The sequence below is a fragment of the Macaca thibetana genome, chromosome 9, assembly GCF_024542745.1.
Source record: "Macaca thibetana thibetana isolate TM-01 chromosome 9, ASM2454274v1, whole genome shotgun sequence".
In the NCBI taxonomy this organism is placed as follows: domain Eukaryota; kingdom Metazoa; phylum Chordata; class Mammalia; order Primates; family Cercopithecidae; genus Macaca; species Macaca thibetana.
In genome coordinates this window covers 27,734,454-27,751,725 of record NC_065586.1, presented here as the reverse complement: position 1 = coordinate 27,751,725, position 17,272 = coordinate 27,734,454, and the positions used below count along the sequence as shown (strand labels likewise).

General features: G+C 37.0%; 1 protein-coding gene across 5 annotated transcripts in view; it reads left to right on the top strand.

The window, feature by feature from the left end:
- Positions 1–17,272, top strand: part of MPP7 (MAGUK p55 scaffold protein 7) — a 250,426-nt gene that overhangs the window by 224,161 nt on the left and 8,993 nt on the right. For all 5 annotated transcript variants that reach the window (XM_050804514.1, XM_050804517.1, XM_050804515.1 and 2 more), the window contains one exon: positions 7,191–7,271. In XM_050804514.1, coding sequence (XP_050660471.1) covers positions 7,191–7,271 — 81 coding nt within the window. The remainder of the gene's footprint in view (positions 1–7,190; positions 7,272–17,272) is intronic.

Here is a 17,272-nt window from a genome sequence, read left to right as displayed (position 1 = left end):
CTTTCCTTTCCTTTCCTTTCCTTTCCTTTCCTTTCCTTTCCTTTCCTTTCCTCTCCTCCCCTCCCCTCCCCTCCCCTCCCCTCCTCCCTTCCCTTCCCTTCCTTTCCTTTCCCTTCCCTTCCCTTCCCTTGCCTTCCCTTCCCTTCCCTTCCCTTCCGTTCCCTTAGTTCCTTCCTTCCTTCCTTCCTTCCTTCCTTCCTTCCTTCCTTCCTTCCTTCCTCTTTTTCACTTTCTTTCTCTTTCTCTCTCTCATATAAATCGATGCTTTATTAATAATACTTTTCTCCTATTATAAAAGCACAGAAGAAAGGAAATCTGAACCCAAGTCAGAGCTTGTTACAAACTTCTAAGTTGCTGTACTTTTTATATAGTTCGATTCCAAGTGAACTTTAGTTTTATAGACAGATTTGTCCAGATCACTAATATCATTCTAAGATTATGGGCCAAATATAATAGCATGTTTTTTTTTTCATTTTATGCTTAGAACAACAAAATAGTGGTACTACAATGTGATAAATAGATATCCTTTCATAACAGGCATCTGATGCCACAAATACCTAAAGATTTCCTTGGATTCGTCTTGCAGTAAATCAACTGAATAAATGTGTTTTTTTCAGTTAACAAAAAGCGATTTGGATACTTATTGCAGACTCCAGTAATTCTGATATTTTTATCGGGGTAGTAAGAGTAACAAATGTAGGCAATAGCATCAAAATGTTTGAGGGGAACTGTGGAAATAACTTTCCTGTGAAGCAGTACAGGTACACCAGAGGTAAAAGCGGTCTCCATTTTGTACTTACCTCATGATATGCCATTTTATTTTATTTTATTATTTATTTTTTATGGAGATGGAGTCTCCCTCTGTCACTCAGGCTGGAGTGCAGTGGCGTGATCTCGGCTCACTGCAACCTCCGCCTCCTGAGTTCAAGCAATTCTCCTACCTCAGCCTCCCAAGTAGCTGGGACTACAGGCACACGCCACCCCACCTGGGTAATATTTTGTATTTCAGTAGAGACAGGGTTTCAGCATGTTTCCCAGGCTGGTCTCGAACTCCTGAGCTCAGGCAATCTGCCCACCTTGGCCTCCCAAAGTGCTAGGATTACAGGTGTAGGCCACCGCGCCCAGCCATGATCTGCCGTTTTAATGTTTGTGCCATATGTACAAAGATCAGTAGCAAAAGTGAACAGTACTTGATCAGAACAACACATGTCTCTCCAATATCTAATTTAATATTTGACATTAATCCAAATATTAGACATCAATCCAAATAAGAATGGCTTTTATCATTAATGCAGTATGACTGTTACGTGAATATGTAGTGTGTTGAAACTAATTTGGTTAATCTCCACCTACCTGTTTCTCTCTTCTTCTCTCACCTATCATGAACATTCATTTTCAGCAGATTGTCTTTTCATGTTTAAGGTATCACCCATCTGTATTTAAATTATTAAAACCAATTTGATAGTCATCAGCCTTAAGAAAAATTATACTTAAATTTTATGTTGGACATTTAGAATAAAAAATATTTTATGGTTATTCTCTCTCTCTCTCTCTTTTTTTTTTTTTTTCCTAAATGGAGTCTTGCTCTGTCGCCCAGGCTGGAGTGCAGTGGTGCAATCTTGGCTCACCGCAACCTCTGCCTCCTGGGTTTGAGCCATTCTCCCACTGAGATTACAGGCACCCCCTACCATACCTGGCTAATTTTTAAATTTTTGGTAGAGATGGAGTTTCACCATGTTGGCCAGCCTGGTCTGGAACTCCTGACCTCAGGTGATCCGCCCGCTTTGGCCTCCCTGAGTGATAGGATTACGCCCATCCATATGCTTATTCTTTATGACTGTCATTTAAAATATACATATATACCACATTTCATTGATGTCAGTAATTATTTTCACAATAGTAATACATATTGCTGTTCAAGTAAATGTTTATTCATTCGCACAGAATGCGCACTAACACATGAATAAGTAAAGAGTTGAAGGTTCAAAACACAATGCCTGAGGGCATGGCCATTAACAGGTTTTTTTTTTTTTTTTGTCAGTATAAGAACATCATACCTCGTATTTCATATCATTCTTTCAGTGCTTGTATGGTTTTGGGTGCTCTTCTAGGCACTGATGTTATTGCCTCAAATCTTTTTCTACTCGTTTAGCTTTGTTTTATTTTTTGTTTGTTTGTTTTTGTTTTGTTTTTTAGAGAGGATCTTGCTGTGTTGCCCAGGCTGGACTCAAACTCCTAGTCTCAAGTGATCTTCCTGTCTCAGCCTCCCAAGTAACTGGGATTACAGGTGCAAACTGCTGCACCTGGCTTGTTTTTTTGTTTTTTTAGTGGTATATGTCTGTATCAGATTCAAAAAGTAGATTATTTGGGGGGACCATGTTGACAGAATGAAAAACTTGTGTGCATCAACTATGAATTAATTTTGAAAGTATACTGTGCCAGCATTCTAATCAAAATACACTTTTTGTTTTTTATACATAAACATTTGTTACAAATCATAAACAAATAAACATATTTGGGGAATAAAAAGAAAATCTGAAACAGAACAGAATGAAAATACCCTACATCTCATAATTACATTACATGAACTGAGGCAATAATGTTAACCAATTTCAAGATCATTTGAGGAAAAGGTGTCATATATGTCTACCTTCTTCCATGTAAATTAAAGCTGAGAATTTGCTATAGTTTTTTTAACCTTTTTAAGATAAACATAAAAGAATCTTTGCATGTAGTTAACAATGACTTTTCTTAAATGTACAATCTTAAATAGAAATTTTATTAACATTTTATCGACACTTTAAATGGGCTACATTACTTTAGTTAAAATGAATGAACCTTTTATAAAACCATACAACACATTTGCCTGCTTTCAATAAGGAGTTACTAATTAAATGCATAAAAAGGAATTTGAAATAGTATTATGCTTTTCTAATTATCTTAATTATCCAATTGACACACTTTTTCCCCAGGATCTTCACCCAATACAAATTGATACACACAGCTTTATTCTTCCTTTCCAACATGGTTTTATAAATTCTTGTGAAATATTTTTTAAATGAAGCAGATACTTACTTACTTACATTTCTGGTTTGGCTATAAACATTCTTGTATTTTCTTTTCAAAGCTAGGAGACACACCAACTTTAGTTCACTGCCTGAATTCCAGGTTAATAAGCTACAAAATCATTTTTAATGTGCCTTTTGGCTTTTACTTATATATACCATCTTTGTGTTTGATTTTCCTCAGTCCTGAATTGAGAATCCTAACAGATGCGCCCAGTGTCTGTGGTCCAGGCCTGTTCTGCACATCATCCTCATTCAGTTTATATTAGACTTCTCAGAGATTCTGCACGGAGAGCTTTGAGATGACCAGATTTGACGTGTGCCACTTTTTGTAGCCTGTGTCTCTGCCTGTTCCAGGAGCATAATTAGTCATCACAAAGTGCGGATTGCATGGACTGGGGATGAGAGAGTCCGTGAAGTTCCAATTCACAACCGTAAACAGACAGCAGAGCAACAGCTACCCGAGTTCATGTTTTACCGGCATATTCTTTTGATAAGATCATCGGTAGAGTGGAAAGAATGCAGACTTTCGAGTTAGACAGACAGGCTTTTGAATACCAGCTAAGCCACATGCCAGATGTGTGACCTTTGGGAAATTACCTCACCTTTCATTGTCTCAGTGTTCTCATCTGTGAAATGAGGATGATGATACCTTTCTTGCAGGGATGTTTTGAGGATGAGTAACAGTGTATGTGAACTGTGTCACACATGCCTGTCATGTGAAAAGAACTCACTATGTCCTCATCATCCTTATGCCACAGTTTGTTGTCTGTGGTTTAAAGACGAGCTGTTTAGATTCTGTTCTCTTCTGCGCTTTATCATTAGCAAGCTCAGCTGGAAATGAGCTACAGAGCCATCTACTTATATATGCACATGTAAGTGTATTTCACCAATTGTGATAGAAATTTCTTTATTGAAGGGGTAAATGAAACTATCCTATTGCAGAGGCATACGAATAAACCTAACTCGGTTTGCATCCCTAAATTGCTTGGAATGTAAGTAGATTTTGTATTCCAAATACCAACCAGCCAACTAAAAATGTAGTGAACTTAGGCCTAACCCTAGAAGGAGGATACAGGACGGAACAGTGCGTCTGAGCTGTGGTCTTTTAAAGTCCAGGGGAGACTCTAGAGCTTCTCCAGCGGGAATGGCAGAATGGATCCAAGGGCCTGACTGCAAAAATGCTGTTTGTAGGCCCACTGGACAATTTTGCAGTAAGAATGATTGAAATTATGTCTTTATTTTTAACCTTTCTTTGAAGGATACTTCTACCTTTGAAGACAATGACCGAGAATAACGTAATTTAGGGAAAATTTTCCAAATAAAGTCATTTGCCTCTGAATGTTCTTGGCACCCTACATGGGTATGTGAGGATGCTTGTAAGGGTTAGATTATAAAGTTATAACCTAGGCCCAAAATCAAATATAGTCAAAATTTAAGGCTATCACATTAGAGATGGCATATTTTTTCCCGCAAATTCAAATATACCTAGTTTTTTTTCCCTAGAGAGTTAAAAAAAATTTTTTTTTTTTGTAGTTAGGAAATTTTTTAAGAATAAGAAAGGAAACGCTAGACTCTCCCTTGGCAAAGTCTCTCACACTCTAGGAATCACTCCAGAGCTGAGATCTCCTAAGGAAGTGGTGAATTTGCATCCCTTCCTGTACTTCTAGTTGTCTTGAGGGACAAGGCAGGCTGGGACACTCTATTTGCATTTTTTTTTTTTTGAGACGGAGTCTCACCCTGTCACAGGTGCCCGCTGACACACCCAGCTCAGTTTTGTATTTTTAGTAGAGACAAGGTTTCACCATGTTGGCCAGGCTGGTCTCAAACTCCTGACCTCAAGTGATTTGCCTACCTCGGTCTCCCAAAGTGTTGGGATTATAGGTGTGAGCCACTGCGCCAGGCCCCATATACTACTCTTGGGTAAACCCAAGTCATTTGTGTTGTTTTCTTCACTTCAATAGCCTTGACATGCTATCCTTAGTTGTTTTCCTCTTTCCTTATCATAAGGAAGTCTGATCTGTGGTTTCTATCCAAACACTAGTTCTTATTCCTAGATTTATGTGTACTGCTGGGCTTTTGTTTTCCTGTTCTTTCTTGTGCAGAATAGCTCCTGACCTTTTAAATCCAAACTTATTTATTATAAGTAGGCGCAAACCTCTGACTTGGTTAGATTTTCTGCTCTAGTCATGCCAAGCATTTACATATTGAAATACATATTGCTTTATTATAAACTATTTTTTCTCGCTTTCATATGTTATTTTTAGTTAGGGCAATGTATTAATTTGGAAGGGAGAATTATATTGGTAAGTTATATTAGCAATTAATTCCATTTCAGGATATAAATGGGATATTGTGGCGTATTTATTATAAGAGGGAGAATTGAGAGTTGCTGTCTTACAGAACAAGGGAAAGTTGCCAGAGAATTGATACTGGACAGCAGTATGGAGAAAGGTTGAAGGTGGTAGTGAATGACCACCTGGAGACAGGTGTTTTTATCAAGGGTCAGGGACCTGGAAATGGCATTAGAGCAGGAACAGCACAGCCCCCCACTTCCTCCTCTTCGTCTTTGCTCATCCTTTTCCCTCCACCTGGGATGCCCACCCTACTTCTCTTTACACCTGCATGTTCTCCATTTTGTGGTGTAAAACCTTATTCTTTCAAAGCCACCTGTGACCTCCTCAGGGTGGAAGAAGACAGAGGCAAGGCAGTGAACAGTCAAGTACCTGGACGCTGTGCTAGGCACTGTGCACGAGTTCTCAGTTCTCATTCATTCCGCCCAAGAAGGAGAGGGAACACGCACACTTTTAGAATTAAAATGAAATCTAACTACACCCTTGGCTTTCCCTTCCAGTATCACCAAGGTGAAGGCATAGCAGATGGGAAGAGACGGGACTCTACCTGAGGGCAGTGTGGTCCTGTAGCTTGTATCACCCGCTGAACCACACCATCCGTTAACTGACCCTGGTGGCAGCATTGTGACAAGCTTTTAGGTGGAGAGCAATGCTGGAAAGGGTGGGCTTATGTCCATCTAACTTTTGATTTCAGACTCATATTTGAAACTGCTCTTTGTTTTTTGTTTTTCTGGCCCCAGACTCATAATTAACCAGTGACTTTCCTTAAGATCCGAGTCCACTTATCATCTACTGTTGTCCACAGAATCTACTGTATGCCTTGCTTCTTATCGGTGTCCAGTGTGTATACATTGATTGAGTAAAGTGTGTAAGGTCTATGCAAGTTTTCAAATGCTTAAGGAAGTCTATAGTGCAGGAAAAGGTCTCAGCACATGTAAATGTGGCTGATTGTTTAGCAGATGTAAAATGCATAACTTTATCCCACATAAAGTCAGGGTGAAAGATTTTGTTTTATTAACACTTAAAAACATTTAAAATTGACATTATCAATTTTGTCTTATTAACACTTTGTTTTATTAACACTTAAAAGCATTTTAAATTGACATTATCAATAATGTCTGCATTATGCAATTGAATTTTCTTAGGTGAACATATTTTTTAGGCTCTTGTGGGTAACTTATTATTTGGTAATACTTATTCTTTTTTTTTTTTTTTTTTTTTTTTGGAGATGGAGTCTCGCTCTGTCGCCCAGGCTGGAGTGCAGTGGTGTGATCTCAGCTCACTGCAAGCTCCGCCTCCTGGGTTCACGCCATTCTCCTACCTCAACTTCCCGAGTAGCTAGGACTACAGGCGCTTGCCACTACACCCGGCTAATTTTTTAAAAATATTTTTAGTAGAGATGAGGTTTCACCATATTAGCCAGGATGGTCTTGATCGCCTGATCTCGTGATCTGCCCAACTCGGCCTCCCAAAGTGCTGGGATTACAGGCGTGAGCCACTGCACCCAGCCTGAATACTCTTGAATATATCTCATTTAAATATAAATCTTTCTATCCTTTTTGAGGAAAAGCTGAGGATTTCAATTGAAAAAGTAAAAAAGCAACAAAAGAAATCTAACGTTTTCTTAAGTTTGAGTTAACGGGAAATAATCTCTTTACTTAGGATGCAAAGCTGGATCCATGTTTTCAGTCTGTCTTAGAGACTTATGTCATTTTCAGAAATGTGTATGTGGTGTTTTTCCGATAATGGAGTTCTGTTATCTGTTTTTCAGGTCCTGTGGGAGTAGGGCTGAATGAACTGAAACGAAAGCTGCTGATCAGTGACACCCAGCACTATGGCGTGACAGTGCCCCGTGAGTTCTGTGCTATTCAGTGTTCCCACGACTACACTTACAATAATTTAAAATTTTTAAAAAAATCATTTACAAAAATTTGTTAACTTATTTTTAAAATTTTTGTGGGTACATGGTAGGTATATATATTTATGGGGTACATGAGGTTTTTTTCTTTCTGAGACGGAGTCTCGCTCTGTTGCCAGGCTGGAGTGCAGTGGTGCGATCTCAGCTCACTGCAACCTCTGCCTCTTGGGTTCAAGCGATTCTCCTGCCACAGCCTCCCGAGTAGCTGGGAGTACAGGCATGGGCCACCACACCCAGCTAATTTTTTGTACTTTTAGTAGAGACAGGGTTTCACTATGTTGGCTGGGATGGTCTCGATCTCTTGACCTCATGATCCATCTGCCTTGGCCTCCCAAAGTGCTGGGATTACAGGCGTGAACCACCACGCCCGGCCGAGATGTTTTGATACAGGAATGAAATGCTGAAATAAGCACATCATGGAGAATGCGGTATCCATTCCCTCAAGCATTTATCCTTTAAGTTACAAACAATCCAATTACACTCATTATTTTAAAATATACAATTAAGTTGTATATTTATTGACTATAGTGACCCTGTCGTGCTATCAAATAGTAGATCTTCATTCTTTGTAACTGTTTAGTTTTTGTACTCATTAATAATGATTGCTTAATACTTCCCAAGCACGTATGGTATCAAGCAGTGTTCTGAACACTCACTCATCTAGACCTTCCAGCCTGCTTCAAGAAGTGTAGAGTGACATTATCCCCATATTACAGAGGAGGAAACCAAGGCAAAGTGGTTAAAGGATTTCCCCTAAATTACACAGATTTTTGGCATAATATTTGTTAATCACAGCTTCCCTACTCTTAGGTTTTTACGCTGAATTTTAGTATACATATGACATCAAATTATTACTTACAAATTTTCTTCCAAATAAAAGTCTAACAATTCTGTTTCCTAAAATAAGTGCTAATGTTTTCCAGAGGTTTTCACCAGCTTTAAGATTAGAAGAATCAAATCACAGAGAGCTGAAGGAGACTTATTATAATATAAACCTTTCTTAATTACTTTTTATATGCAGTAATTGGCAGATAGTGTTAAATGGGCTTTTCGTGACTCTATAGTTTAAATATGGTAAGCTTCTTTTCAGTACACAGAATTAGATTTATTTTTATAAAAGTGGTTTTCATAGGCATTCTTACAAATAAAATGTGATGTTTGAAACATTTTGATCTGCAGAATAAAAGCCATTTGACTACTTAATATGTTGATATTAGAAAGCTGTCTAAAAGGCTAAATTGAAATGTTGGCTTTTTCTAGCGGTTTTAGTACTGTTTTAAAAAATTTACTTGTATATTGCCCTTAGCGATGTTCTCTAGTTTTGGAAGAGTTCAACTTTATTTTAAAATTATAGTTTTCTGTGACCTCAAGTTCCTTCTTTTTACTACATTTTTCCAAATTATTGTTTGTAATCATTTTCAGTCATAAGTTATAGGACTGCTGTTTTCTACCAACAGAGATGAAAGTTAATGAAAATGTGGAACTAGGCAGTTTCTTTTTTTTCCCCCGCAGTTATTCACCTCTCTTACAAAAGCTGAATTCCGATATATATGAGTTGTTAGAAAAGTTTACAAAATGATTTTTAGGCTTACAGGTGAGCAATTATAGAAGAGACCTAGAAGATGCAAAAACAGATTACAAAGAAAAAAACAAATTTTTAGACTTCCTACTGTGTATTCATCTCCTTTGTTTGTCTTAATTTTTGTAGCCTTGCCAGTCAAGTATAAGGTGGTTGATATTATCTCTATTTCACACAGAAGGAGATAGGGATGGAAAGGATATGTTGACTTGGGTTCCGTAGATGACAGGTGCACTTGGATTTGAAACCAGGTTTTTTCTGATACCAGTTCTCATGTTCTTCCTCCTATTTAACACCAGCAGTCCTTTAAAACTACAGACTATCTTTGTTGTATTCCACTAAATAGTCAAAACTGACTTCTTTTGAAGATGAGAAATATCCATAAGGCAATCTATCCCATGTAACACCCTATGAGAGATGTGATATTACGGAAGGACCTAGGGCAACAAACACACTTTAGCCTCAATTTACCCAGCTGTTTAAATGTTTGCCTCTGAAGTTGTTACAGAAGTTGACAATATTACAGAAAGGTTGTGGGGCTGGGACTCTCCAAAGAAATCCCCAAAGTAGTTATTTTTCACCCTGATTTAATTTTAGACAGATGTTAATGTCAAAAGATCTTCATATAGTAATGTTTCGCAGGCTTGCCTGATGATAAGAATCTCTTAGAGTTCTAGAAGAAGATATGCCCAAGAATCTGTATTTATATAGCAGGTGATTCTTGATATCAGACATGTTTGGAAAGTACAGCATCAAACCAGGGTGATTTAATTAATTAAAGAAGAATATATTTTAAGAGTCATTTTAGAATGTCAGATAGTTTTGCTTTCTAAAATACTTTGGGCAGAGTCTTGAATATTGGAGAAAAGTGATTGCTTTGATTATACCACCAGTATTGTTTGATGTTTATTTCTATAATTCTCTTTTTGAAAGCATGTATTACATATCCACCAGAAAAAGTTATGGAGCAAAGGAACTCCTGCACATTGCTGATGGGAATGTAAATCAACACAATCATTTTGGAAAACTAAGTAGCAGTGGCCACCAAAGCTGAGCAAACATATACCCTTGACCCAGCAGTCCCGGTCCTACTGTACACCCAATGGAAATGCATAAGTACATTCACCAAAAGACACGTACTGAGATATTCTTAGCCATTATTCATAAGTGCTCAGAACTGGAAACTACCCCAATGCTTATCATTTGAATGGATAAGCAGAATGGAGAAGTATAGCACATGCATACAATGTAATACTGTAATGCAATGAGAATGAATAATCTGCAACTGCATGCAACAGTAAGAATGAATCTCGCAAATGTGTTGAACAAAAGGAGGCAGATACAAAAGAATGAATGAGACAGTATGATTTCATTTTTATAATTGCAATAAAGGCAACATTCATGTGTGCTATTAGAAATCTCAAGGAGTTGGGTTAGAATGGGAACCCAAGAGGTGATTCTGGGGTGCTAGCAATTTTCTGCTTCTTGTTAGAGTGCTGGCTACATGGGGGTGTTAAACGGGTGAAAAGTAAGGAAGATATATACACTTTTATGTGTATATATGAGTTATTGTATCATACTTAGGCTTTTAAATGTTAAAAAGAAATAATAGTTTATTAACTGTAGTTTGCTGATTTTCTGGTTTTCCTAAAGTACTATAGTTATGTAAATATTTCAAGAGGAAGCTAAGTGATTTTACATAGGACATCTCTGTACTATTTTTGTAACTACTTGTGAATTTGCAATTACCTTAATTTTTAAAAATTATTTAAATGGATGCTAAATCAGGTACTCGAGCTAAAATGGCTGAATGAGCTATATGAAATGTTTAAAAATTATCCTTGTGATAATATTAAACGTTCAAAGTTGCTTTTCAAGAAAGTGGTGGCTGAAACCCTTGTTTTTTGCCTTTTGCTCCTCTGTGGAAAGTTTCTTATTGATTGATTGATTGTAGAGATGGAGTCTCACTACATTGCCCAGGCTAATCTCAAACTCCTGGCCTCAGGTGATCCTCCTGCCTCAGCCTCCCAAAGTGCTGAGATTACAGGTGTGAGCCACCATGCCCAGCCTGTGGGAAATTTCCTCCTTGAAAAGCAACATCAACGTTGTTTTAAGGCTATGTAGGTTATCATCAATAAATCTGAATGGCTATTAATACAACCAGTCAAAAGGGTCTCTTGTGCATTAAATTAAAATAAAATAGGTAACAAGAAGTATTACGGTAGACATCAAATACTTGATGGATTCCAAAATCTGTGTAGTCTAGAATTTGGGCATTTTTAGTCAACCACATCTATTAATCACTTTCTGTGGTTCTCAGAAAGATGTATATTGCAGTTTTTGTATTTTTGTAGGTTTTAAAGCATCCATGTTCTAGACAACTTCTTTGTCCATAGGATACTTCACTTGAATTTTCTTTTTCTTTTTTATAAAAAAGGCATTATAACTAGGGTACCAGTTAAAATTTTTTTTTTTCCTGTCTCCCCAGGACAGCTATTTTGGGATATTTTGGGGAAGTGGGAAGAGGGCTCCTATTTTGTTTTCTATTTTGCCTTAACTGGTGTACACAGTGGGTACTCAGTGAGCTGTGACGAAGTCCTGCCTGCCTTGTGGTTAATAGGCACATCTTTCCCTTGGAATCTCCTTCTCATAAGAATTTCAGATCTCTTATTCAGGATTCCTCGTTGTGAATGAGTTCATGAGGTTCCTGTGGAACTCATTACAATTAGGCACTGACATTCTTCGTCGGTAAAATAACATCAGACCTAGGTAATTCGGGTTGATTATGATAAGCAAACAATTTGGTTGTAGACACATTACCTTTTAAATGCATGTGGCAATGTCATAAATGTCTTGTTCAATTACCCCTTGATGTGGTTCTAAAAATATTTTAACCCTGCTGTGGGATGCCGTGTGTCAGGGAAGTGATCTTTCAACCATGTGTTGCAGATTTTCAACCAAAGTGTCCTGCCATCATAATTGAATAAAGACAATCTTTTCTCTGTCCATAAGAAAGAAATCAATGCACAGAAAATTCTCAATTTTGATTTTCAACAATACTTTTTACTTAGGCCTACTGTTTGCTGAAGAAACACTTGCAAATAACAACAACAAAATTGGTTAAGTAATAATAAATGAATATTAAGCCTAAACTCCAAAGTAGGGCATTATACTAATTTTAATATCTCTCACATTCTTGGATATTAATTGTGTTATATACATTCAGTAGGGTATTTTTCTGCTGTAAAACTTTAGTCTTTACGATAGAATACAATGTACCAGTTTAGAATACAGTATACCAGTACTTCATGCTGTTCCTGTAGAGTGTGACATTTCATTTTAAAGACTAGCACTACCTCTTGGTGCACCACCTGCAGAACAGGTACGAAAAACTGTTTCAAGAGACCTAAGCATTGTATTAAAATATTCTTGCTAACTAAATGAAAGGGAATTAAACTTTGGGATATAATTTAAATTAGTTGGATTTTATAAATTCATTACTTTTTCTATTAAGTTACATTTCCCCTTCTTCTCAGATTCTTTTTATAACATCAAGATGTAATTGGAATAAACAGCATATATTTAAAATGTACAATCACATCAGTTTTAGCATCTGCATACACATGTGAAAACATCACGACAGTCAACATAATGAATGTTTCCATCTCAAAAAATTTCCATGTGCCCTTGGTAATCCAGCCTTCCACCCTGTTCCCAGGCAACCACTGATCTGCATTCTGTCACTATAGATTATTTGAAATGATTTAGTATGTTATCTAAATAGGATTATACAGTATGCATCCATTTTTGCCAGACTTTTTCCACTCAGCATAATGAAAGATTCACCCATGTTGTTTCCTACATCAATAATTCATTCTTTTTCATACCTTTTCATTCTGAATGGCATTTCATTGTATAGAAATACTACAATTTGTCTATCCATGCACCTGTTGAAGAATATTTAGGGGTTTCTTCCTCTACCCCCATTTTTGGCTATGATAAATAAAGTTATTACAAGGTTTTTGTATAAGTCTTTTGACAAATATGTTTTTGTTTCTCTTGGCTAAATAAGTAGGAGTGGAATGGTGAGGCCATATGGCTTGATTTTTTGAGAAACTACTAAACTGATTTCCAAAGTGGTTATACCGTCTTACAAACCACCAGTAGCATATGTGAACTGCAGGTGCTCCACATCCTTGTCAACACTTGCTGTAGTCAGCCTTCTGAATTTTTGTCAGTGTAGTAAGTACGTAGTGGTATCTCGTACTTCAGTTTGCCTTAACTAATGACTAGCATGATTTTATGCAGCAGTCCCCAACCTTTTTGGCACCAGGGACCAGTTTCACAGAAGACAATTTTTCCACAGACAGGGCAGGAGGGGATGGTGTCAGGATGAAACTGTTCCACCTCAGATCATCAGGCATTAGATTCTCATAAGGAGTGCCTAATCTAGGTTTCTCGCACGTGCAGTGCACAACTGGGTTCGTGCTCCTAATGCCACTGCTGATCTGATAGGAGGAGGAGCTCAGATGGTGATGCTCCCTTGCCTGCATGCTGCTCACCTTTTGTGTGGCCTGGTTCCTTACAGTCCACAGACTGGTGTGGCCTGGGGGTTAGGGACCCCTGATCTTCTTTGGTAAAGTGTGTATTCAAATCTTTTGACTTTTTTTTTTTTTTTTTTTGAGACAGAGTCTTGCTCTGTTGCCCAGGCTGAAGTGCAGTGTTGTGATCTTGGCTCACTCCAATCTCCACCTCCTGGGTTCAAGCGATTCTCCCACCTCAGCCTCCCGAGCAGCTGGGATTACAGGTGTGTACACCACCAAGCCCGGCTAATTTTTATATTTATAGTAGAGATGGAGTTTCACTATATTGACCAGGCTGGTTTCGAGCTCCTGGCCTCAAGTGATCCACCTGCCTCAGCCTCCCAAAGTGTGAGATTACAGGTGTGAGGCACTGTGCCTGGCCCATTTTTAAAAAGTGGACTGTTTGTCTCATTACTGAGTTTTGAGAGTTCTTTACATTCTCTTGGATACATGTTCTTCATCTGATAAATGTGTTACACATATTTCCTTACAGTCTGTGGCTGACCTTTTCATTTTTTTTAATGGTGTCATTTAAAAAGCAAAAGTTTAATTTTGATGAAATCTAATTTATCATTTTTTCTTTTATGTTTTATAATTTTTCTGTTCTATGTAAGTTATTTGTTATCTCAAGGTTGCAAAGACATTCTCCTGTTTTCTTCTGGAAGTTTTACAGTTTTAGGTTTTATATTTAGGTCTTGACCCATTTCAAGTTACTTTTCGTGTTGTTACTTAGCAGACTTGCCTTGATCCTGATCTCAGGGGAAAACAGCTCCATCTTTTACCGTTAATATAACGTTGGCTTTATCAGTTTGAGGACATTCCTGTTACTCCTAGTTTGCTGAGACTGTCGCGAATGGTGTCGAAGATTTTTAAAAATGCTTTCTCTGCATACGTTGAGATGATTGTTTTGTCTGCCATTATTCTCTTAATGTTGTGAATTCTACTGCTTTTCTAATGTTAAGCCAACCTTTGGGGTGTGTGTGTGTGTGTGTGTGTGTGTGTGTGTGTGTATTTACTAAATTATGGAAAGATTGAATTTAAGTTACTATTTTATTATTTGTTTTCTCTTTGTCTCTTCTGTATTTTATTGTATTTTTCTTCTTTTTCTGTCTTCTTTTGGATTATTTTGGTGTTTTTTAGTTTCCATTTTAATCTACCTGTTGAGTCCCTGGTGGTATCTCTGGATTAGTTTTTACTGGTTGCTCTAAATATTAAAGTATGCGTATCTAACCATTCATGATCTGCTTGCAGTTTAACTTGGTGTATTTCACATAAAATACAGAAACCTGGCAGCCATTTAAGACCCCTTCCCCCAGCCTAATCTTTTTGTTTTAGGTGTCAAATGTATTATATTTGCATACATTGAAAACTCTATCAGACAATATTATAACTTTTCTTTAAAAGAGTCATATATGTCTTAGTGAACTTAAGACAAAAAAAGTAGACTTTTACATTTACACAATTATTTGTTCTTTCTTCATTCCTGAATACAGAAGTTTCCTTCTTATCACTTCTCTTCAGCCTAAAAAACTTCCTTGAATATTTCTTTTGGAACATTCGGCTGTGAATTCTATTAGTTTGTTTGCCTTTATTCTTGAAACACATTTTGATTAAGTCTTTTCCTTCAGTGCTTTAAAGGTATTATTTTATTGATTTCTTATTTTTATGATTTATAATAAGAAATCTGTGACAGTTTAAATCATTATTAACTTATGTGTTCTGTGATTTTTCCTAGCTGCTTTGAGATTTTTTATTTATCTTTGACTTTTAATAGTTTGATTATAATGTGTGTAGGCATAATCTTTTCCTTCTGAGTGTATCCTGTTTGGGATTTGCTGAGCTGCTGAAATTGGTAAGTTTATATATTTCACCAAATTATAGCAGTTTGGGGTCTTTATTTTTTCAAACATATTTTTCTGCCCCAATTTCTTCTTTCCTATCCTTCTAGTACTCCTATGACATATATGTTTTCTCATAGGTCCCTGGAGTTCTATCTATATATTTTTAATCTTGTTGTTGTTGTTTAGATTATATAATTTTATTGCTCTGTCTTCAAGTTCACTGGCTTTTTTCTGTCATTCTGTTTTTGGGCCTATCTAGTGATTTGTTTCTATTGGATATTTTTATTTTTCACTTCTAGAATTTCTATTTGTTTTTTCTTTATAGTTTCTCTTCCTCTGCTAAGAATTTATATTTTTGTTCAATTCAAGTATATTTTCCCTTACCTTTTCAAGCATAGTTATGGTACCTGCTTGAAAGACTTTGTCTAATCTAACTTCCAGGTCATTCAGGGTTGCCATCTGTTATCTTTCGCCTTGAAAATGGGTCATTTCTTTTTTTTTGGTTCTTTCATGTTGAATAATTTCAGATTGCATTTTGGACATTGTGAATATAATATTGTATTAACACTAGGTCTTGTTACAATAGTCTGCAGAATGCTGATGTTTTTATTTTAGCTTCCAGCTTCTTTTATCTCACTTACCTTTGTTATATTGATTTGGGTCTGTTAGGGTGCAAGGATTAGTCTAAGACTTGTGTGCATGCTTCAGATCTCAGCTCAGTTCTTTATGCCTTTTCTTCATTGGCTTAGATATGTTTTGTGCTACTGTTATTCAGGGGTTAGGCTGAGACCTGTACCTCCCACTCTCAGTTCACTTCATGAAGCCTTTGCCATGCTAGTTTGAGTTTGAACTGCATGTATATAGCACAGAGGCAATTCTTAGGCTATTGTTGACTCATACACAGAATTAAAGTATTTTCTTCTCCGGCTTTCTTGTCTCCTGGATTTCCTCCACACTTTTCAACCCACAGGGACTTTTTATCCCCCCCCCCCCCCCCCCCCCGCCCCACCCCCCTGGTTCTTTGCACCAAAACGTTAGAGCTTCTATTGACATTTAACTGCAGATTCTACCATGCCGCTCTGTGAAGGGTTCCCACCCTTGGGGCAAAGCTAAGAGGAAAATAAAGTTAAACTCCTCCCCATGCAGTTTGACTCCCCTCTACAGTCTACCTGCTTTACTTATTTTCAAAGTGTTCAGGTCGTTTCTTAGCATCCATAGTTTTTCGTTGGGATCTGCAGGAAGGATGGCCTGTAGTGGGTTTCCATTTGCCATGTCAGCGCTGGAGTGCCTTGGGCTTTGTTCTTGTTGTCGTTTTAATGAATCCTATATTTTCTGCTCTATTTTAATTCATTAATAAATAATTAGGCAAGATTACTGAAAGGTTAGAAGTTCAATAGTATTCTAAGATGATGCTATTTATCACTTTGCAAAGGAGGAATGAGTGGCACACAGAAGTATTTGGCTTCACTTGGCTGGTAAAACAAAACTTCGATGGCATATCCACTATGTTCCATGAGAGGAAGAGAGCCAAACAGTTTCAGAGTTTACCTAACAACTTAGTGGTTAATAGATTTGCTTTAATGAATACAGATCAATAAAGATAATAAGCATATTATTTGCAAGAAAGGTTTTTTTCCTCAGGAGTTTAAATACCACTCTTATATCAGGTTACAGAGCCTTCAAAATAGCGAATAATAGCAGAGACATACAATGCAATTAACTTTTCAATCCATCTTCAAATCAATATAATTTTAATAACAGTGGAAAATCTGGATTTATAACAGCTTACCATATTTTATGAGCTAATTTGCTTTTTAAATACATTTTTAACTCCTGTTGAGAAAACTAATTAAATACACTTGATTTCTTTTTTAGTATTTTCCTTAAGGTGGCTGATATGGGCTTTTCTCAACTCCTTTTCATTAAATTGTA